This window comes from Macrotis lagotis, chromosome 3 (assembly GCF_037893015.1).
Source record: "Macrotis lagotis isolate mMagLag1 chromosome 3, bilby.v1.9.chrom.fasta, whole genome shotgun sequence".
Lineage (NCBI taxonomy): Eukaryota > Metazoa > Chordata > Mammalia > Peramelemorphia > Peramelidae > Macrotis > Macrotis lagotis.
The window spans coordinates 214,865,255-214,887,475 of NC_133660.1; the positions used below are offsets into that span (position 1 = coordinate 214,865,255).

Consider the following 22,221-nt stretch of genomic DNA (forward strand, 5'->3'; position numbering starts at 1 on the left):
TGTTTATTATTATAATACCCTTGCTATTTTCAAGCCTAATCTTTTTTTAAGATCTTGGGAATTGATTTGATCAGCCCTTGGGGCCTCTAAAATCCAGAATTAATGTTTGAAATTGGGTGATTCGGGCCAACCAGAAATGCAATTCAGTTCAGTAGATGCTTTAGTAAGTCACTTCTCTGTGTCAGTTGAAAGACCTCCAGAGGCAGAAGTGAAATACTACTAAAACACTCTAAAAAAGAGCTTACAAGAATCAGTGGGTCAAGGAAGGCTGATTATGAAAGAAATGGTTTTTCTATTGGCAGGTAGGGTAGGATTATGTTAGATGGACAGCTTTCCAATTAGAGGGAATAGTCTAATTTATAGGACAGTGATAGTAAAAATGGAAGGAACAACTATTGCAAAATAGTTGAAAAAGAATCTTGCAAAATTCCAAAGAACAAGTATATGGCTGCAGAGCAGAGTATAAGAGAAGATATCTTCATTCTTGAAGAGGAGGGAGTTCCATGGGGGTGGAACATTTCTTATTTGTTAGTTTTTTCATGTATTGATGGGTTTTGTTAATTTTTTTTCCTTCTTTTTAAAATTTGATTGTATGAGGTTGTTCTCTGAAAGGGACAAGAGGGAGGAGGGGAAGATGTAGGTGATGTAAAAAGAAAGGTACCCATTGCCCAATTGACAAATGGTCAAAGGATGTGCAAAGGCAATTCTCCAATGAAGAAATCAAAACTATCTATAGTCTTATGAAACATTGCTCTGAATATTACTGATTTGAGAAATGTAAATTAAAGCATTTCTGAGGTACCACCTCACACCGCTCAGACTGGTCAATATGACCAGAAAGGATAATGAGCAATGTTGGAGGGGATGTGGGAAACGTGGGACACTAATGCATTGTTGGTAGAGCTATGAATTGATCCAACCTTTCTGGAGAATAATCTGGAATTATGCCCAAAGGGCAGTTAAAAATCTGCATATCATTTGATCCAGCAATACCACTACAGGGACTATTGAAGTGATTATGAAAAAAGAGTAAAAATCCCACATGTACAGAAATATTTCAGAGCAGTTCTATTTTTAGTGGCAAAGAACTGGAAATTATGGGGATGTCCATCAATTAGGGAATGACTGAACAAATTGTGGTATATATATGTTATGGAACACCATTGTTCTATTAGAAATCACGAGGGATAGATTTTAGAAAAGCCTGGAAAGACTTGTATGAATTGATGCAGCATGAGATGAGCAGAACCAGAAGAATATTATATACACTAAGAACAACATGGGATGATGCTCAACCTTGATGGATTTGTTCATTTGAGCAGTATTATAATAATCAGGGACAATTTTAGGGGAATTGTGATGGAGAATACCATCTGTATTCAGAAAAAGAACTAAGACTAAAGTTTATTATCTTCAATTTTTAAAAGTTGACATATGTAGTACATAATTTTGCTACTTCTAATATTTTCTTCCTTTCTTTTGGATCTAATCCTTTTCTCAACACTTTAAATTTGAATTTATGCCTATCATGGAAACAAATGTAAAGACTATATCAAAGGGGCTTCTGTTGGGAGGGAGGGAGGAGGGAAAGGAGGGGAGGAAGAGGAAAAAATTGTAAAATTCAAAATCTTGCAAAACAAGATTGATAGAAACTACCATTGTAATTGGAAAATAAAATGTTTATAATTTTTAAAAAGACACTAATAAAAATTTATTTTAGAAAAGAATATATAGATTGAGAAACACTAAGTTTGGGAGAAGTTTAGGAGTAATGAGAGAAGAATGATAGATCAAGACTGGACAAAAGGCCTTTAATGTCAAACTGGGTAGTTCTCATGACTTAAAGTTTGAGGAAATCTCTTGACTCATTTGAGCCTTTTGGGTTCTTTTTCTAGTTGCTCCTGGGACTTCTGATTTGTGCAATTTATTTATGTGTATTTTTGACCCATTGTCTAAGATAACTTCTTTATTTATCTGTGTTTCTGGAATTCTACTTATGTTTGATTTGGGCATGAGGGTATGAGGTAATATTAATTCCTTATAATCCATGGATACATAATCAATACTAGCTCCTAGATTACTGACAGTTTATTGGCAGGTCTGTACCCACGATACCTACTCCTTCTTTTGCTCTCCTTCAATACCCTTGCCACTTGGTACCTGTGGCCTAATGCTGACATCTGTTGTAATTTGTGAGTACCCCATCCTCTCTTTGTGGGTTGTAGAGAAAATAGTAGACTTAGGTGTTAACTAAGATCTTCCTTCCTAGTCCTTGCTCTTCTGCCTTCTGTATAGGTTTCCTTTCTCTGAGTCCTGGCTTCTTTAATTGTAAAGGAATTTGGACTAGCTCTTTTAGGACCAGCTCTGAAATTCCAAATCTGTCATTTTTATTATCCTTGTTTGACCTTTCCAAGGTGTATTATCTGCTACAGGTGCGTTTCGTAGTCTTATATGCAAGATTTCACAGCTATACCCGCTATAATTTGGTCCCTAGAAAGAACAATTTCTGTTGTTTTTCCTGTGTTCTTCCCTAGCCATATTAATATTTGGACCAGTGTCTTTAGAGAAGAATCCGAAGTGGATACTAATCCTTTTCCTGGGTCATAATCGACAGTGCAGAAATCAGACATCATTTGGGTCATTTTTTCATTTGAATGCATCTCTTTGTAACTTAAATACATCGAGAATTATCTAGATTTTCTGCCCCTTCCAGTCGACATAACACGTTGATCAGCTTTCATTCGGGCATTTGTCTGTATGGACGGGTTAATTTGCCCTCGTAGACTGCCCTCTTGAGCCCCACTCGCCCCTTCTTTCCCCTTTTTACTAGCTGGCTCTGGATCTTGAGAACTAGATTCTTGGGGGTCAGTTTCCGCCGCTCGGGGCTCCCTCGTGCCCCTTGTTCTCGCCGCTTGTGGGCAGCGTCACTTAAAGCCTTGGGAAAGAGAAGGGAACAAGCAGCCAAGGCGATGAGGCTCGGGGGCCCCGGCCGCCGGCGCCCCCGGCAGAAGGGCGTGGGGAGCGGGCGCCTCCTGAAGCCGGCGCCTCGGGAGCTCGCGGCCGCCGGGCTCGCCCCGCGCCAGGACCCGCCGGCACTACGGAGGCCCGCGCCCCCGCCGCTCTCGGACACCGTCGTTGTGGGTGAGCGGGGCCGGCCCGAGCCCGGGCTCCGGCACGGCTTTGCCCGCGGCCCCCCGCGGCCCTCCCCCCGGAGCCCGGGCTCGGACGACTCCCGCGGAGTGGGCGGCGGTCTCGCGGGGACGCTCCTCCTCCCTCCCGGCCCGTCACGGCAAGGCCTGAGCGGAGGAGACGGAGACAACCGATCGGGCGCGTCGCCTCTGCGGGTGATTAATGTGGCTGCCGCGGCCCGCCCGCCGCCCGGCCCGGAGCACGCTCAGTCGGGCGCCTGCACACGGCGCGGCTCCGGGACCAGAGCCCAGCCCGGGGGAGGGAGGCCCGGCGCTGCGAGCCCGGCCCGGCCGGCGCCCGACGCCACGCGGGGGGCCATGGAGGCGCGGCCCGGGGGTCGCTGAGGCCCCGCAGCGTTCATGGTGAGCGAGGCGCCCGCGTCGGGCCCGGGCAGGGGGCTGCGGCCGCCCCCGGCCCGGCCCGGCCCGCCGCCCCCCGGGGCCGCCCAGCCCAGGCGAGGGAGGGAGCCGGGGCCGCCGCTCCGCCGGCCCGAGGCGCGCCGTGGAGCCCAGAGCGGAGGCTTAGAGGAGAACCGTGGGAGGCCGGCCCGGCCCCGGCCCCGGCCCCGGCCCCGGCCCCGGCCCCGGCCCCGGCCGCGCCGCTCAACGGAGCCGCGGAGGACTCGGCAGCCCCCCCCCCCCCCCCCCCCCAGCTAACCCGAAGCCCCGGCCCGTTGTGGAGAGAATCCGCAAGACGGGGGCGGGGGGGGGGGCTTCTGGGAATGATTCCGCCTTAACCGGGGCAGGGGGCTTTCAGCAGTGCAGTGGGGCTCGTCCACGGCAGCGCCCTTCATCTTACTTTAAATTTAAACTGTTTCCCTTGATAATGGGGTCCTTCGTGTAATTAGCGTCTTTAGGCTCCGGGGCTCATTTGCACCGCACCTACAGCGGCTCTGTAGTCGGCTGTGCGGCGCCGAGCCCGGGCCGACAGGACCGTCCCTTCTGGTTTTAGCCAAGATGAAGCAGCCGCTTGACTCGTGTGGAAGCTCGGGGCTTATTGAAAGGATTTACAAATGATGCCGGGAGTGCCGCCAGGGACCGGAGTTTAGGAAAGCACGCTCTGACCTTCGGTGGGGCCCGGCTGGCTGTGCCCGGCTGGCTGTGCCCGGCTGGCTGTGCCCGGCTGGCTGTGCCCGTGTTGTAGGCGCAGAGAGAGAGTGTCTGTGTTGTAGGGCCTGTCTAGTATGTGCCTGTGTTGTAGGCGCATCTAGTTTGTGCATCTTAGTGTGCTCTTTGTTTTGACAGAACTTATTCCTGGAGAGTAGGTTTTGTTTGATTTCTTTCTAGTAGGATCCTCAGCACCTCTCCCAAAGTCTGATCCATAGTAGGCATTTTTAATGGATGCTGGTAAGTATAATTGTGCCTCGGAGTAAAAAAAGGATTTTATGAAGATGAAATTTCCAAAACTCTATCCTCCTCTCTCCCCCCTCCAGTTTTTTCCAACTTGGTGAATACCCTTTTGGAAATATTCATCAGTATATAAACACTGGCTGTTTATAGTCATATAAACATGCTAAAAAAATTCTTGCAGCTTGCTCTCCTCAACAGGAGCCACTCCCATGTTCTGGGGCTTGTTGCTCATTGTCAAATGAAGCCTCACTGGTGTTTCCAGTTGGCTTTGAAGTGATCATTCATTAGGATTCTGTGGGGTTCTTGGGCCAGTAAAATGAAGAGAAAGAAGACTGATTCTAAAACCACTTTTGCCAGATAGACATGTTTTTTAAAATAAATGACAGAATTTTGAACTAGAAAGTGGGCTCTAATGAAGCAAAACATTTTGAAAAATTAATTCCTTACTACCAGATGACAAAAAACTTCCCTTCAACAGTTTACCTCCAGGCTTAGTGACTTTTTTCCCAACTGAATCTTCTAAAAAGTAGCATGTGTACTTCCCCTATTTTTTAGTATGGTTTCTTCAAAAGATATCTTTATACCTTATTAAGGTCATTTCATATTCTACTTCTTACATTATAGATGATTTAGCCAAAAGTAAACAGTATAATTTTAGTTAAGATGTCATAGGTGTTTCCTTTCTCTTTCCCAAAACAGATTCTTGCAAAATCAGTGGTTTAAAAAGGAAGTTAAAAGTAATGTTATTAAAATGATCAGATTTTTAGCTCTTTCCATGCAATCACAGTTGGAACTCTAGTCCATTACTGTCAACATAATTTTCTTGGCTATCATATTCTTCCCTCCTTTTTTTCCTGTTTACCCCTATCTTTTGGACCATATACTTTTTATCTTCCACTTGTCAATTTAGAAGTTAATTTTGGAGCAAAAGATACTTTTCTCCTTATTCTTAACCCTCCACAGCTAAATTATAATAAGAATCTTGCAAATGCTCACATTCTGAAATAGCATGACACACCCCAGGTCATGTTGGGGTGTTGGCCCTTTAATATGGTTTTATAGGATTCAGAAATAATCTAGTCTGACCATTCTTATACAGAAAAGGAACCTGAGGCCCAGAGTTTCCAGCTAAGTGATAAGTAGCAGATCCTGTGCTTTGAACCCCCAAGCCAGTCAGTATTCTTTCTGCCACTACATTCTGCCTTGAAATGTGCACTCCCCAATCTGAGCATGTTTTTCTCAGTTGGACAAAGTAGTCCTATGAAGGTTGATAAAAATACACATTATTAGCTTATTTTTACTTTTAATTTTGTGAAGTATTACTTTTTTCCCAGATCATTTATCTTTATCATGAATATTTCCGTGAATTCACTCTCTGTGTTCTTACCTGAAGTGTCCCTCTTTTCATTCTACCTGTCCAAAACCTGTTAACATATCCTTCTAGGCCTAACACTAATGACAGTAACTTTCTCCCTTTTTTTCCCCTGAACTCATATAGCATCTAGAGAATGAACTACTTTATGTGATGCAGTTTTTATTGTTGTCTTTTAATATATTAGTCTTAACTTTTTTTTGTTTGTTTTTGCAAGGTAGTGGGATTAAGTGACTTCTCAGGGTCACACAGGTCCTCCTGACTCCAGGGCTGGTGTTTTATCCATTGTGCCACCTAGCTGCTGTAAGCCTTATGTTTCCAAATATGTTATAAAGTCCTCAAGGATAGAAACCTTTTAAATTTTTATTGTTATTCTTAATCCCCCACTAACACCTAGTGTGATGGTGAACACATAATAAACATTCAATTTCTTGTTTGTTGACTTATTAAACAACCTGAAAGGTATGTTTTGTTAGCACAGAGACAATCATATTTGCTATTTTTTTAAAAAATCATTTATAACTACAAGTCAGTTGCTAGTGCTTAATCGCTTAATTGATGGCTGATTGTTCATATAGATGATATATTTTAGAAGTTAGTTTCAGACTTATCAAGTTGACTTGGTGATGCTTTATTTATGAGAGAAGCAAATTTTGAACAGGTCAATAACATCAGCATAAAATAGTATGTATATACACAAAAATAAGAATTAATCTTTGACTTAGTTAAAGCGTATTAGAATTTTGGGTACATGTTAAGGATCTTTGACTTGTTTAAAACATTCTTTTATGATAACTTCAAAGCTGTATGACATAAGCATTTGATCTGCTTGAGAACCTTTCTAGGCAAAGATTTGCCATGAGTGTTGTTAAACTACTAATAATCCTATATAGATTGAGAAATGAAATGTGAATAATTGTTTAAAAATCCCCCAAACAACCTTCACTTGACCCTTCTTATAGAAATCTAGCTATTGTCTCATTTTTTTTCCCCTTTTACTAGCACACTTAGGAAAAAGTAGCCTTTACCCAGTGTTTTTTCCTTCTGTCCATTCAGTCCCTTAACCACTTGTAATGTGACTTCTTCCTTGTCTCAACCAATTGTGATTTTATTTCCTACTGCTTGAGGAAATTGTATTTGAGAAGGACTCTGGAAATGAGGAGCAATTCAAAAAGTGAGAAGGAAAAGTAGTAGATACGCTGGATTTATGGAACAGTATGAATAAAGTTACCCAGGCAAGAGACCTTGAATAACCTCAGGACTTCTTTTTCTTGATTAAAAATAATAACAAACCTTCTTTTGACCATGCTCTCCCCTGAAGTTATCATTCTATTCCTTTTTTTCCCCCTTAACTTCACTACCAAATTTCCAGAAAGGGCAGTGCCTACTTATTATCTCCATTTGCCATTTGACTTCCATCTTTAGTAGTGTACTGTTCTCTTTGGGTCACAAATGATTTCTGAGCCATCAGACTTGAATCTTCTTCTCAGACCTTTCCATAGCATTTGACACAGCTTCCCACTGGGTTGTCCCCTGGCTTCAGTGATACTGTCCCTTTCTGGTTCTCTGGAACGGCACTCAAAGATTATTTGGACTAGCTGCTCCTAATCAGTCCTGATTACTCTCTTACCTGGTTTCCTTTATCCTTTCCTATCCCCTAAAAGTTGTCAACCTTCTTCTCTTCCTAGCTTACTCTAGATAGCTTCATCAACTGCTGAAGCTTTTTTTAAAGTTTTCAAAAGGCAGATGAGGTTAAGTGGCTTGCCCAAGGCCATACCACTAGGTAATTATTAAGTGTCTGAGGCCAGCTCTGAACTCAGGTATTCCTGATTCCAAGGCTGGTGCTTTATCCACTGCACCACCCAGCCACCCTATTGCCTTTTTGTTGAGGGTTACCCTTCTTTTGGGGCACTGTGCTGGGCCTGGAGTCAGTAAGATTCCTCTTCCTGCGTTCAAATCTGGCTTCAGACACATATTAACTATGTGACCCTGGGCAAATTATTCAACCCTTTTTGCCTCAGTTACTCATCTGTAAAATGAGTTGGAGAAGAAATTGGCAAACCACTCCAGTATCTTTGCTAACTAAGAAGACCCCAAATGGGGTCACTGAGAGTTGGACATGACTGACTGAACAACAGCCTCTCTTTGGACTTCCAGAATTGTCTTCATTTGATAAGGTCATTTTCAGTTGAATTTTACCGGTATCTTAAATATTCCAAATCCGGCTTATTGTCTTTAATTCTTTTAATTTTTTCCTTCTCCCAACTTATTTATGTGATACCAGCATTCCATCCGGTCTTCAGGTGTTATCTTGGAGTTTTCTCCCCCTTTATTTCTCACATTCAGTAGCCTATTCCATTTTTGTAATGTCTTGCATATCTGACCCCAGGTTACTGGTCCCTCTACCTCCTCATTATTCCCTGCAAATATTATTGCAATAGGCAAACTCCCAATAAGTCTTGGTCTTGTCATATTTCCATTCTACTCCCAGTCCATCATGAACAGTGCTGCTTACTGGAGTCATCTTCCTTAGGCCTAGATTGGACCATGTAACTCTTCTGTTCACAATCCTTCACTTGTTTCCTGTTGTGAATTGAATTAATTGGAATTTTTTAGACTGATATTCAAGTTCCTCTACAAGCTTATATGTCTTAAAACCCTAAGTTTTTAGTTTTATGTTATTTCCATTCACTTATTTTATGCTTATACTCAGACTAGAGTGTGTGGTCCCTTATATAGGTTCCTTCCATTCCCACCTCCTTTCTGGTGTCCTTATGCTTAGATCCTCCTTCATCCTCCTTTGCTTTCTTTGAGAGAAGGATTTTAAGGCAATAGTGCACTATAAATAGGTTTCTTTCATTCATTAATTTGTTCAAAAATCAATCAGCAAGCATTTATCTAGCATCTGCTTTGGGTTAGACTATGCTAGACACTGGGGATACAAAGACATAAGTGAAATTTGAAATAATGAATGAAATAGTCTGTCTTGAGGGAGCTTTTGTGCTCTAAGCATGGGCATGTTTGTCTCTGTAAAATAGTACAGTCTTACAGGGAAGGGGAGGACTAGCAGATGAGGGGTCAGGAGGTAGAGAGAGAGAGAATAAAGCACACATTTCCTTCCTACTCTTTGTGACTATGGAGAAATGTGTACATTTCTGACACGTTTGAATACTTGAAAACTTGGTTCTTGCTAGAGGTAGACTGGATTTATTCCAGAGGAAATTTAATAGAGCCCTAAATTATATCCCAGAGCCAGCAAAATGCAAATTTGGACAGAGAAGAAAGAAGTCAGTTTGATCATTTTCTCTTCAAATGGAATCATAGTCATGAAGAGGTTAAAGCAGAACTTTAAAGACAGACCTCCAAACTGGGTCAGTGTCCCAGTGACTGAAATCTTGAAGATTATTTTATATTACAGGATCTTCCCACTCCCCTCCCCCCACCGAAGTCAAGCAATCAATTGACAGAACTGAAGACTATCTCCCTAATCTCTGCAGGGAATAGAGAAAAGCATAGCAGATGATTTAAGATATTGCCCAAATTGACTGACACTCTTGGTTGAGTGGGTAAAGATCTAGAATGAGCTGAGCTGAAAATTTAAAAGGGCCCACCGAGATGGGGCTGGCCTCAAGGTGGGTTTCTGTCTGATAGCTGGCCACCTTGGATTCCTTCAGGTACTTCTGAGCCTGCACAGGTCAATGGCTCTCAGTACCACAAAGTCCTGGAACTGTCATGTATGCCCACCAGCAGCCGTGTTCATCTGCAGCTGGTAGAGGCTCTGGCCTATGATGGAGATCCCCACTGGCCACCATAGCCCACCGCTTTGGGTAGATAGAGGAATAATTGCATGTGTGATGTAACCATCTTGAGATTTGCTCAGAGTACTCCACTTATACAGAATTTTAGGGGTCACTTGACTGATAACTTTCCTCTCTGTGCTCCCATTGCCCCAGACCACTCTTAGAAGTGTCCCACATGGGGACCCCTTCCTGACATACTGAATACCAGATTGCCCTTTGAAAACCAGCTCCAAGCTGCTATAAACTGTCTTCTCTACTCCATAAGTGACCTACTTATTAAATGTGTACTAGATACTGTGAGATTGCATTTTGTAGGACCTGTGATTCCATCAGCATTGGGAGCTGCTTTGGAGGAGCTTCTTGGATCTGGGCAAAAGACAGTTGTGTGTGTGTGGATCTTGGAGCTCATTAAGGAGCAGCTGCATTGGGCAGGACATGAACCAGGGCTCTCCTAAATCTGAGGTAGCCAGTTGACTACACTGCCTCTCACAGAGAGAGAATTGTTCTAAGTCTGCAAGAATGAGAGATAAAAACCTGTGCACGCAGAGAAGTAGGACAGTGGTCTGGTGTAAAGACTCCTGCATTTAGAGTCCACAAATAGGCTTTAGGGAAGTCACTTCCATCCTTTTCCTCTGCTAAAGTCCCCTCCAGCTCTAAGCCCTGTGACAGAGAACAAAGTTGTAAGAAATTAGGTGAGCAAGGAATCTTTGTTGGCTTGGAAGAGGAGGTGGTGGTATCAGGGATGGTCATAGCCTTTTACCTGGGTCTTTAGAAGGACAGGATGTCAGCATGTGGAAATAGGGAAGAGGGAAGGTAGGTAGAGACAGTCCAGGTGTTGGAAATCTAATGAGCAGGAACCCACAGAGAGAGAAGGTTTCAACCTTATTAATTTGGTCATTTTTTGACAAGGATGACTCCCTCATCTCCCCCCCTCATATTTGACTATAGTCTGAACCATTTCGTATATAAATTCATTGTTATTGTGATAGTTAATTATATTGATTCTGAACTTTTAATGACTAATTATTAGTGTCTTTATTCTGATGGGATGTTTGCTTCATTGCAAATTACATAATTAAGCCCTAAGACGGTAAACTGAAAAGATACTCTCCTTCTTGCTGTGCCATTGACTTAGCTGTGTAACCTTGGATTAGGTCAGTTGGCTTGAGTGTCTTAAATGAGGAGGTTGACCCAGGTGATATTAAAAGTTCGATTTGATTTTGTCAATTCTAAGATCCATGATTTAAATGCCTGAATTATAGATCTAAGAATTTTGGATAGGGTTGATTTTCATATTCCTATTGAGTTCATTTCATGAAGTAAGCATCTTGCATTTGTAAAGAGAACACTGCTAATATTCTCCTTTTTTAGTACTCTGGTGGTGAGATTAGGGAGAAGGAAGGGTAAAGGTAAAGTTACTTCTCATCTACTTGACTGGTACCTGGTATTTTTAAAATCTTTTTTCTTTGTCTGAGAAGCATCATGTAGTGGGAAGAGAGTGATGCATTCAGAACCAGAAAGCCTGGATTAGAATCCTAGCTCTGGTATTTACTGCCCATGTGACCTAGGGCATATCATCTTAAATGTCTGATTGTGTTTTTTCATATGCAAAAAAGGAGTTAAATGATATTTTTTAATGACCTATCTTACAAGATTGCTGTAAAGGTTAAATGGAAATGTGAATGATTCATCTTCTTTCCTTTCCCATTTTTAACTCACTTTTTATGCTGGGGAAAAAAAATCTCAATACACAATCAAATTAATTAGAAAAATTAATCACCAAATAGTAAACTTAAAAAATCTCAGGTTTGGAAAGGACCTTAGAGGTCATCTGTTTTTAATCTTACTGTGTGACATTTATGCTATATTGTGAAGTATTATTTAAATCTTGAATTATTACTGTTTGTTTGATTTGCCTCTCCAACAAGGTCATAGAAGGGCAAGGTTCCATGTCTTACCTCCCTCTCTTTCCCACGTCTCTTGCTCTAAGACTTCACAAGTTTCTGTAAATTAGAGATGCCCAAAAGACTCTTTGGCAGTTAGTTAGTTTTTCCTCTTCTCTTTACTCCCATGCAGATTCTATGTGACTTTGCCTTATGAAGTTGTTTGTGGCTGTGTTTACTGTAATTCATTGAATGATTACTAATTTGAGAAAAGGGACTGCTTCAGTGAATCTCAGATGGTTCTGGCTTAGCCCCTTCTAGTGGGCAGGGTTAGCCCCCCTCTGAGAAGGGTCTACACCTGGTCATACACTATGCAGTGCTGGACAAAGGCTCAGCCCTTCACAATCAGAGGGGAGGCACAGGTGAGACCTTTTGCCCTTCTTAACTCTTCTCCAGGGCGTCTGGAGCCTCTGAGGAGGCTCTTCTGAAAGTGCTCCAGAGCTTCTCTGACTCCTTCAACAGTACAGTCTGGGGCATGGTCAGTAGGTCTGTCTGATCCATTGCTGGCTAAAAAGACCATACAGCAGTTTACAGTTTACCAATCAGAAGTCTCCCTCTTGATGAATTTTCTTGGAAAACTTTAACTCTTGCATTCTTATTTGTAAAGCATTTTAGTTCCTACCCAGCAATATCAAGAGTTTTCACTGAATTATGATAGATTGGTTTACAAGATTTTAGTAACAAGCAAAACAATTTCAATGAAAACTTGATTTTCTTCATTGAGAATAATCATTTTTATACCTGGGTTTACTAATATTCTTTAATTCTTTTTTCTCTATATAGGAATATGAAGAAGAAGCTGGACGACCTCACAAACCTCTTTCTCCTAAACAGAATGTGAGGAAAAATCTTGATTTTGAACCACTTTCCACCACTGCTCTTATCCTAGAAGATAGACCAGCGTAAGTTTTTTTTTTTTGTTTTGTTTTTTTAGTTTTTTGCAAGACAATGGGGGTTAAGTGGCTTGCCCAAGGCCACACAGCTAGGTAACTAACTATTAAGTGTCTGAGACAGATACCCAGGTACTCCTGACTCCAGGGCCCGTGCTTTATCCACTGCGCCACCTAGCTGCCCCCAGAGTAAGTCTTAATGGGATTTTTTATTTCTTACTATAAATAAGTTAAATATGTTTCATAAAGAAATCCAATAATGTAAGCCAGGACTGTCCAACCTTACCTTTAAAATGTTTTGTTGAAAATAGACAATATATTTTGATTTGCCATTTTAGTGAGAGCACTGCAGTAGCTTGACTTCATTTCCTAAAGCATTTAGTAAACCCACAGGGGGCTGTAAAAAATCAGATTGCAGGTGGCATATGGTTGGTGGGTTGTATGCAGTTGGTGGTGGGTCACATTTTGGACAGCCCTGATGTAAGTCATTAGTACCCTCCCTCAAAAACACAATATTGAGGTTTGCTCTTGCTTAAAAAGATGGAAACTGTGCAATAGGAATTGATCTTGAAAACTGCCCTGTAATATTTATTTTTATTACAATAAGACATTCATAATATTAAAAAGGAACATGAGATATGGTCCTAGACCCAGGGCTTCTTATGTCTGGCTTCCAGCTCTGTGACATTGGGGGACAGAGATAGCATATGCTAGTGTTTCAGCTGTGCTTTCATGGAGAAGTGGGAAGCACCTTGCTACTTATGACTAATTTATTGTTATCTTGAGTTTTATATTATTGGCAGTTTTGAGCTTCAGATTTCTTACCTACAAATTGAAAATTTTGCATTGAATAACCCCTTATGATAATTCTAATTTGAAAATCCTTTTATCCTGTGCCCTATCTGATAAACTCACTATATAAATGTGAATAGTTATTGTCTTACAAATTCTGTTCATGCAGTTATTTATTACATATTTCATCTTCTATTGGTGGCTCAGCTTGACATCTGCTTTCAGTTAAGGCATACAAATTCTTTTTAAGAATAATGAAAATAATGGGGCGGCTAGGTGTCGCAGTGGATAGAGCACCGGCCCCTGGAGTCAGCAGTACTTGAGTTCAAATCTGGCCTCAGACACTTAATAATTACCTATCTGTGTGGCCTTGAGCAAGCCACTTAACCCCATTGCCTTGCAAAAAAAAAAAGAATAATGAAAATAGAATTATATTAATATGTATATTTTATATTAAGAAATCTAATGGATTAATAATCTTAATAGGTTTTGGTGGATGATTTTTTTAACCTTAAAAATTTGATAACAGTGTGAACTATCAGTAAAAGTGAGTTGCACTACATATTGCACACAGTGCATGTCATATTTGCTAGGATGAGTTCTGTCCTACTCATGTAGCAGACTCTGTTCTAAATAATTAAAACATTTGTAATAGAGAAAGTCTTGAACTGGGCTAAGTAGAAGAGTATATAAAATGGGGCATGCCCTGAAGTGAAATATTTCAGATGTCAGACATTTCTTTACTATTATTCTGATATTTATATAATAATAATAATAATAATTTTAAAATTTACCTTTTAGATAAAGATGTAAGGGTTTACCTTCAAATGAAAGAAGTTGTTTGTCTTTAATTTTTTTAGTTCACATACATATGAACCATATATAGTGTCAGATTTTATAGATTTAAATTTGATCAAGTAAGGAATTGGAATTAATGACTGGCAGTAACTCAAAACAGAACTTTTTGTTTTAGGGCTAAATTAAGGATTCTTTGTAAGACAAACATCACCTTTGTTTTATAAATAGTAGCTTTTAAAGTTTTTTGTCTTTTAGAGATTAATGCTTCTCAGTTCTGTACCTCTTGGTCCTCATGACTTGAATTTGTTTTTTATAATGGTAGAAAATCCTTTCTTCTCTCCAGAAACCTCCCTGCAAAACCAGCTGAAGAAGCTCAGAAACATAGACAGCAATACGAAGAAATGGTGGTTCAGGCCAAAAAAAGAGGTAGAGTAATTGTTGTCATTTCCAACCTATTTAAAGTTTTAGGATTTAATGACCATTCTAGATTTTTCTTTTAAAATTTAAAGTCTAGAAAGTTGAGTCTTGGTGATATTTTAGTGATTTTATCATATAGAATTTTAGATGGAAAATTTTCTTCCTTTAAAAAAATGTTATGGGGCAGCTAGGTGGCGCAGTGGGTAAAGCACCGGCCCTGGAGTCAGGAGTACCTGGGTTCAAATCCGGTCTCAGACACTTAATAATTACCTAACTGTGTGGCCTTGGGCAAGCCACTTAGCCCTGTTTGCCTTGCAAAAACCTAAAAAAAAAAGTGTTATGAATCCTGAGAATAGCATATCCAGTTAAATTTATATTTACAGTGAGTTAAAAAGAACTTTAATCTGCAATCTTAACTCTATTACGATTTTAAAACAATTTGACATTTATTCCCTCTCTGTCCCCTTGCAGTGTTTTTTTGTCTTTTTTCCTCTGTATTTATGTATATAGTTTCCTTTTATGCAATTGAAGTCAAACATTCATTCAGCAAATATTTACTAAGCTTTTACCATGTACAGTGCATCATGTGGGACCCTGAAGAAGATTGAAAGTTTAGAGTAGCAAATCTCTATTCTTGTCTTGTATTCTTAACTTCAGTTCTTTTAATATATCTGTTGAACACATAGCAATGTTTATTGAACATTTATATTCATCACAATTGCTATTCTAATTGTGTTGTGTTAAAACCTCAGTTATTTTTGGCTTTGAATCTCTCTCACTTCTCAGTCACATAGTAAATCCTATAGATGCCACCACTCATGGTCATATTTTTTTTTCTCTACTACCATCACATTGGTACAGTCCTTTGTTACTGTAAGTGCAAGTTACTATAATAGCCTCCTAACTGCTCTTAAAAATATTTGATACATATTAATGCTCAGTGAATATTAATCAAATTGTTGGTTTTTGAGGCTATCCATAAATTACTGTCATTCTTTTTTGTTCTTTTTTTTTTTTTTTTTGAGATGCAACTGGGTTTAAGTGGCTTGCCCAGAGTCATACAGCCAGTAAGTATTAAGTGTCTGAGACCAAATTTGAACTCTGATCCTTCTGATTCCAGGGCTGGTGCTCTTATTTAGTATTCTACATAGCTGCCCCATTTGCTGTCTTTCTTGTCTTTACAGCTTTAATTCGAATGATCCCTTTCTGTGTTTTCAGTGCTTAGGCCTAAAACAACTTCTTTTTGCTTCTCTAGATATGTTCCAGGCCCTTTCATTTCTGTCCCTTGGGTCATAGTTTTTCCCTCTACTTGTAATAGCTGTCTTTTCTCTTTACCTGTGTAGATTCCAATTTAAATGACCCTTCTTTTAAAAAGAAAAATCTTACCCCTTATTTTTTTTTGTAGGTTTTTTCAAGGCAAATGGAATTAAGTGGCTTGCCCAAGGCCACACAGCTAGGTTATTATTAAGTGTCTGAGACCAGATTTGAACCCAGGTACTCCTGACTCCAAGGCCGGTGCTTTATCCACTATGCCACCTAGCCACCCCTTTACCCCTTATTTTCTCACCAAGGGGACTTTGCAGCTTTTCGCCAGAGAACATAGACAGACTCATGCTTGCAGTAAATTCAGCATTTAATAGTATATGTCATAATTATCAGTATTTTCTGTCAGTTTTCTATTAAATTATAAGCTTCTTGAGAGCAGAGGTTCTCTTACTTAAACTTTGTATATCCCTGTGGTATCTTGTACAGAAGGCTTTGGCTGTTGTTTGTTGAGTTAATCAGTATTAACTGTATTATTTATTTTCTAAATGCCTTTTCCAATTATGTTTATAAATAAGAGTATCTTTTTTAAATTGATACAATTTAGGAGACAAATTGATATATCAGGAAGATATGGGATTAAAAATTGAGATGTGTGTTCAGGTTCTGGTGCTGCCATTATTCAGTTGAGTGACTTTGAATATCACTTGACCTCTCTGAACCTTAGTTTTTTTCAGTTGTAAAAGGAGCGACTTCAGCAGGATATCCTTTCGTGATCCGTCCTAGAACTGTCCATGCAGAAAATGTTTTAATGAACTACTCCTAAGAGTCTTATATGAAATAAAGATGTCTTTATAGACATTTATTGTCCTATTCATAGGATAGCTGTGAACTGACTTCTTCTTGCTCATATTCATTTTATAGCACTATTACTTTTGAAGTTGTGTGTGTGTGTCGTAGTTATTAGTTTATTTTTCTTTTCTTTTTAAAAATTTAGAGCTTAAAGAAGCACAGAGGAGGAAAAAACAGCAGGAAGAGAGGTGTCGTTTGGAAGAAAGCATTGGAAATGCTGTCTTGGTCTGGAACAATGAAATTTTACCTAACTGGGAAACAATGTAAGAAATGAAGAAAAATTGCTGTTTAATTTAAAACCATTTCTTTGGAGACGATATATTTTCATCAAGTAGTATTTTTCTATTGAAAAGTTTTTGATTGTCAATTACTGAATGTAAACTATATATTTCCATTAATTTTCAGTGGAATCAAGTTTCTCTTTTTTTAGTCAGGTACTATATAATGTGTTGTTAACTAGCCTGTAGCCACTCTTGCTACAGTGGAAATAACATTGCATTTGGAATCAGAAAACTAGTTTTGTTACTACTCAGGTTACCTTGGACTGGTGACTCCCCTGAAATTTTATCATGCCTGTTTCTACCTTGACATCATAACTGTGACCGGTAGGATGTGATAAAGGAAAGAACCAGTGTCCCAGCAATCCAAGTGCCAACATTTTATTCCAGATTCTACTACTTGCTAGGTGTATTATCTTGCACATATTACTTAACCTTACTGATCCCAAGTTTCTTTATCTATGAAGATGCAATAATCAGATAATCTTAGTTGTAGAAGGTCCCTCAGAGACCATCTTGTCTAGTCCTTTTGTTTTCCAGAGGAAGAAACTGAGGCTCTTCTCTTTTTTTATTCTTATTTTTTAATTTTACATGGCAGTGGAATTAAGTGACTTGTTCAGGGTCACACAGCTGGTATGTGTCAGGTGTCTGAGGTCACATTGAACTCAGGTCCTCCTGATTCTAGGTCCAGTGCTCTATCCAGTGCACCAGTTAAAATGTGGTTTTACGTTTCAGACAAGATCATATGTGAAATGCTTTGAGATAATGTAAAGTATTTGCAATGGGACTAAAGGTTTGACTATGAAATACTTAATGATTACCAGTGCCCTTCCTCCAGGAGGTCAAAAGCATGGGGACCCCATGACTGTCTTGCCTGCAGATGAAAGAAGCGGTTTTGTGTACAAAGGTATCAGCAGGCCACATTCCTGTACAACACTAGAAGCTACTGCAGAATTGTTCAGATAGTAATTGTGGGGGAACTGAGTTGCTGCATGTTTATGGACCACATAGAACAAATAATATTTTGAAGTCTTTGCTCACCATATCCATTGTGGGAATGAATGTGCAAATGAAAGTTTACCCTCACTTAAACAATCCCAATCAGAATTGAGTTTTATTAATTCCACCTATATTTGAAATGTTTATCCCATTCCCATTCCCTGCATTTGATGTGTGTTTATATTTTATAATAACATATCTATAAATAAAGTACATAGACTCCTTGAAGTTGTGTTGGTTTGAATTTATGCTTTGTTTTTACCTAGGTGGTGTTCTCGAAAAGTTCGAGAATTATGGTGGCAAGGTATTCCTCCAAGTGTGAGAGGTAAAGTCTGGAGCTTGGCAATAGGGAATGAATTAAATATCACCCATGGTGAGTAGCTTCTGTTTTCCCTATATACATGTAACTCATCTTGCAAATCAAATTGCTCCCCTTGCCTCTTCTAGTGTATTATTAGGACAGTTAATTGGGAAGTGAAGAACTTGCTGTGACTGTGGACTGAGTTCTAGGACTGGCATGTAAGGCTCTTAATTTTACATGCTGTCTTTGTTCTTTGAAATTTCAACAAAAACTACTGCTTTCAACCTGTTGTCTGCTGCTTCTGGGTATTTTGGCATAACAATTGTCTACACCTGGAGTTAAGTTACAGTAGATTAAATGACAGCAGGATCCATTATTATTATGGTCCTATTAAAAGACTCAGAAGTCCTTTAAACATCTTGTTATCATTCTGTGAGTGGAGAATGGGGGCAGTGAGATGGAATTAAGTCCAGTAAAACAATCTTTATTAAAAACTTGTTATATATAGGCTAACCACTGGAGATATACAAAGAAAGGCAAAACCAGTCCTTCCCTCAAGGAGCCCACATTCTGGTAGGGAGGCACCATGCAGACCAACATATACAAATAAGACAACTGCATAGTAATTTGGAGGCAAGCTCAAAGGGGAGGCATTAACCTCAAGGGGCACAGTAAAGGCTTTTTTTTTTAGGTTTTTGCAAGGCAAACGGTGTTAAGTGGCTTGCCCAAGGCCACACAGCTAGGTAATTATTAAGTGTCTGAGGCCAGATTTGAACTCAGGTCCTCCTGACTCCAGGGCCAGTGCTCTATCCACTGTACCATCTAGCTGCCCCAGTAAAAGCTTTTTGTCGAAGGTGCCATTTGAGCTGAGATTTAAAGGAAGCCTGGAGGTCAAGATAAGGAGGGAGAGCATTCAGATGTGAGACAAGCCAGTGAAAATGGCAGGAGTGAGGTGGAAGAAGCCTGGAAAACTCGGAAGGAGCTGGGTGGTGAAGGGGAATCTGATAAGAGCAGACTTGACATATGTTATGGCCAGGTGGAGGATGGATTAGAGTGAATGATGAGATGAGCACAAAACCCTACATTTCTTCAATACTTCATGTATACAGAGTATGTCCTAGCTCTGGGGATGCAATGGAGGGGTGTGACAGCCCTTGCTCAGAAGGAGCACAGATGGAAGATTGCAACTGCTGGTGGAATGGGAACTGCCTCTTGCTCTTCAAAGTGAGAACATAGCAGAGGAGGATGTCTCTTCTTTAGTGTTTTTTTTTTTTTTAAGGTGGGAGCAGATTTGAGGGAAGCAGACTCACCAGCAGCTAGAGCAGTGGTCCAGGTGTGAAGGGAAGAGGCCTATACCAGGGTCCTGCCCGAGTCAAGAAATGACAGGGCATGTATGAGTCTTTAATGAAGGTAGAATTGATGGGGTTTGGCAACAAATTGGGGTGGTGTTGTTGGCAATGGCATGAGAATCTAGATTGACACCAAGGTAGTGAGTCTGGATGGCTGGAAGGATAGTGATATAATCAATAGTAATGAGGAAATTAGTAAAAGAGGAGGGTTCAGGAGGAAAGATAATGAATTCAGTTTTGGATGTGTTGAATTTAAGATGTCTACTTTGAGTTCAAGGTGTCCAAAAGGCAGTCCAGAAAAGCTGTACATCAGAAGTTAGGGATGGGTAAACACTGAGAATTATAGAAATAATAATGAAGTCCATGAGATCTGATGAACTCACTAAGCAAAAAGAAGAGGACTCAGGGCAGAGCCTTAGGGTAGAAGAAACCTTAGGGGGGGATGAGTACATGGGTCAGGAATAGCAGGAGAAAAGCAAATGAATACTCTTAACTTCTTGAGAGCTAATAGCTAGTTGTAATGTAAGGCAGATGATGACGATGAAAAAAGTACAAAGTCCTATCAAAAAAGTCAAGCTAAGGGGTGGCTAGGTGGCACAGTGGATAGAGCACCGGCCCTGGAGTCAGGAGTACCTGGGTTCAAATCTGGCCTCAGACACTTAATAATTACCTAGCTGTGTGGTCTTGGACAAGCCACTTAACCCCATTTGCCTTGCAAAAATAAAAAAAGTCAAGCTAAATCACCTTTGACAAGGGACATGGATTTTTAAAAAGGCATTGTAGTTGGGTCTTAAAGAATTAGGGTAATTTCAGAAATAAATGGGCATAAGTCAAGAGCTAAGGAAGTTGGGGTACATTGGAGCAGCATGAACTCAGGGGCTTAGATGTCAAAATATAGATCATGTTTGTGAAGTTCTGAGTAGATGTGGTGTTGGAGTGTAGAGTCATGTCTGCCTTGAGAGGAGGAGAAAGGAGAGAGGGGCATCTGCTGGAGCCAGGTGGGAAGGATCTGCAGGGGCAGATCCAAAAGCCCCCGAGTGGGGATTGTGTGGTAAGTGTCCTAATATATGGTAGTTTGGGAGGTATGTGCTTTCAGCAGAGTCTTAAATGTGTTGGACTGGGAAGAAGTAGATAAATTAGAAAGAAGTCCAAAAGAAAGTTATGGGGGAGCTGGTGGTGGAGGCAATGGGAATGAAAAGAATGGATATTAGGACAAAGTTTTTTTTGGGGGGAGTCTCTCTTTTCTTATCTCTCCTCTCCATGCAAAGACACCTCTGATACTTTGAGCTTTTGTAAATGGGAAGATGCCAATGTCCTTAACAGAATTGGGAGGGTTAGAAGAGAAGTTGATTTTTAGTGAAGATGGGCTCAGTCATTAAGTTGGATTTCAGTGAGTAATAAGGTTGAGTTTGAGCTTCCACAGTGAAAATAGTGTGTGTATATTATAATTCTGATTCTGGTGCCAGTTCATACACATTGGCTGCTGTTTTTCTGAATAATAATCCATTATACATCTGTGTTTAAGATGTTGCACTTTATAGTTTTGAGAGATTTTTAACAGATTTCTTCTATATATTTGCTTCTGTTAGCTATTATCCCTCCAGTCTTCATGCCATCAATAGATTTGATAAGTATGCTATGTGTACTCCAAAGTATTGATAAAAATATTGAGTAGCAGAGCACTAAAGACATCTCTCTTGGCATTCAGTAGTGACTGCCTTCCAAGATGATGTCATTTGTTAACACAGGACTTTCTTGGTTCAACTGTTTAACTAGTACCAAATCTACCTAATGGACTATCAGGTTAGCCTACGTATTTTCACAATATTCCTATTTATAATGTTTTGACGAAATCCACATCCAAATCTACAGCCTTGCTTTGATTTGCCAGTAGAGTTGCCTTGTCAGAAAAGAAAATATGACTACATTGGCATGACATTTCCTTGATGAAACCATGTTGACTTTTTAGCAATTGCTGCTTTCTTTTTTATGTGCTTGGAAAACTTTCCTTTATTAATTTCTTCTAAAACTCTGCCTGGAATAAATGGGTCATGAGGCTCATCATTGACTTCTAAGTTTCAAATTCCACCATCTTTATTTTGAAAATGAGTCTTCTCCAGGTCTGCTTCCTATTTTCTCCACAATCTTTTGAAGATTATGGCAGTTTAGCAATCACACCTGTTTCTTCAGGACTCAAGATAATAGTTCTTCTGGACCTGGTATCTTGAAATTTTTTTAAAATCTTACTTTTTTCATTTTCTGCTCACATTTCTGTTCTCTCCCTAGACCAGATTTTCCTCTCTCCCTTCTTTTTAAAAAGGGAAAACACATGTGAAGTAATATAGCCTTCTCCCTGTCACCTGCTGTGGTCCTCCAGGGGACTTACACCCTTTGGTATTCTTGCTAACATTCATTTTTAGGCTAGGCACACATTCTTATCTTTAATTCTCCTGATACAATCTTTAGACTATCATGCTGCTCTTTTGTACTTATGTCCATTTAAAATATGAGTTTGATATTAAATTCGCTGTACAATGGGCAGCCAGGTGGTACAGTTAACATATCATAAGATTTGGAATTGGGAGGACCTGAATTGGAATTCTGCTTCAGACAATGACTAGTGAAGTTA

General features: G+C 40.0%; 1 protein-coding gene across 3 annotated transcripts in view; it reads left to right on the forward strand.

The window, feature by feature from the left end:
* TBC1D14 (TBC1 domain family member 14) overlaps positions 1-22,221 on the forward strand; it is a 114,572-nt gene that overhangs the window by 55,778 nt on the left and 36,573 nt on the right. For 2 of the 3 annotated variants that reach the window (XM_074229828.1, XM_074229829.1), the window contains exons 4-7: positions 12,437-12,555; positions 14,477-14,559; positions 16,811-16,928; positions 18,209-18,315. In XM_074229828.1, coding sequence (XP_074085929.1) covers positions 12,437-12,555; positions 14,477-14,559; positions 16,811-16,928; positions 18,209-18,315 — 427 coding nt within the window. Of the gene's footprint in view, positions 1-3,467; positions 3,552-12,436; positions 12,556-14,476; positions 14,560-16,810; positions 16,929-18,208; positions 18,316-22,221 lie in introns of those variants that run through there. The other variant, XM_074229830.1, reaches the window with a different exon arrangement.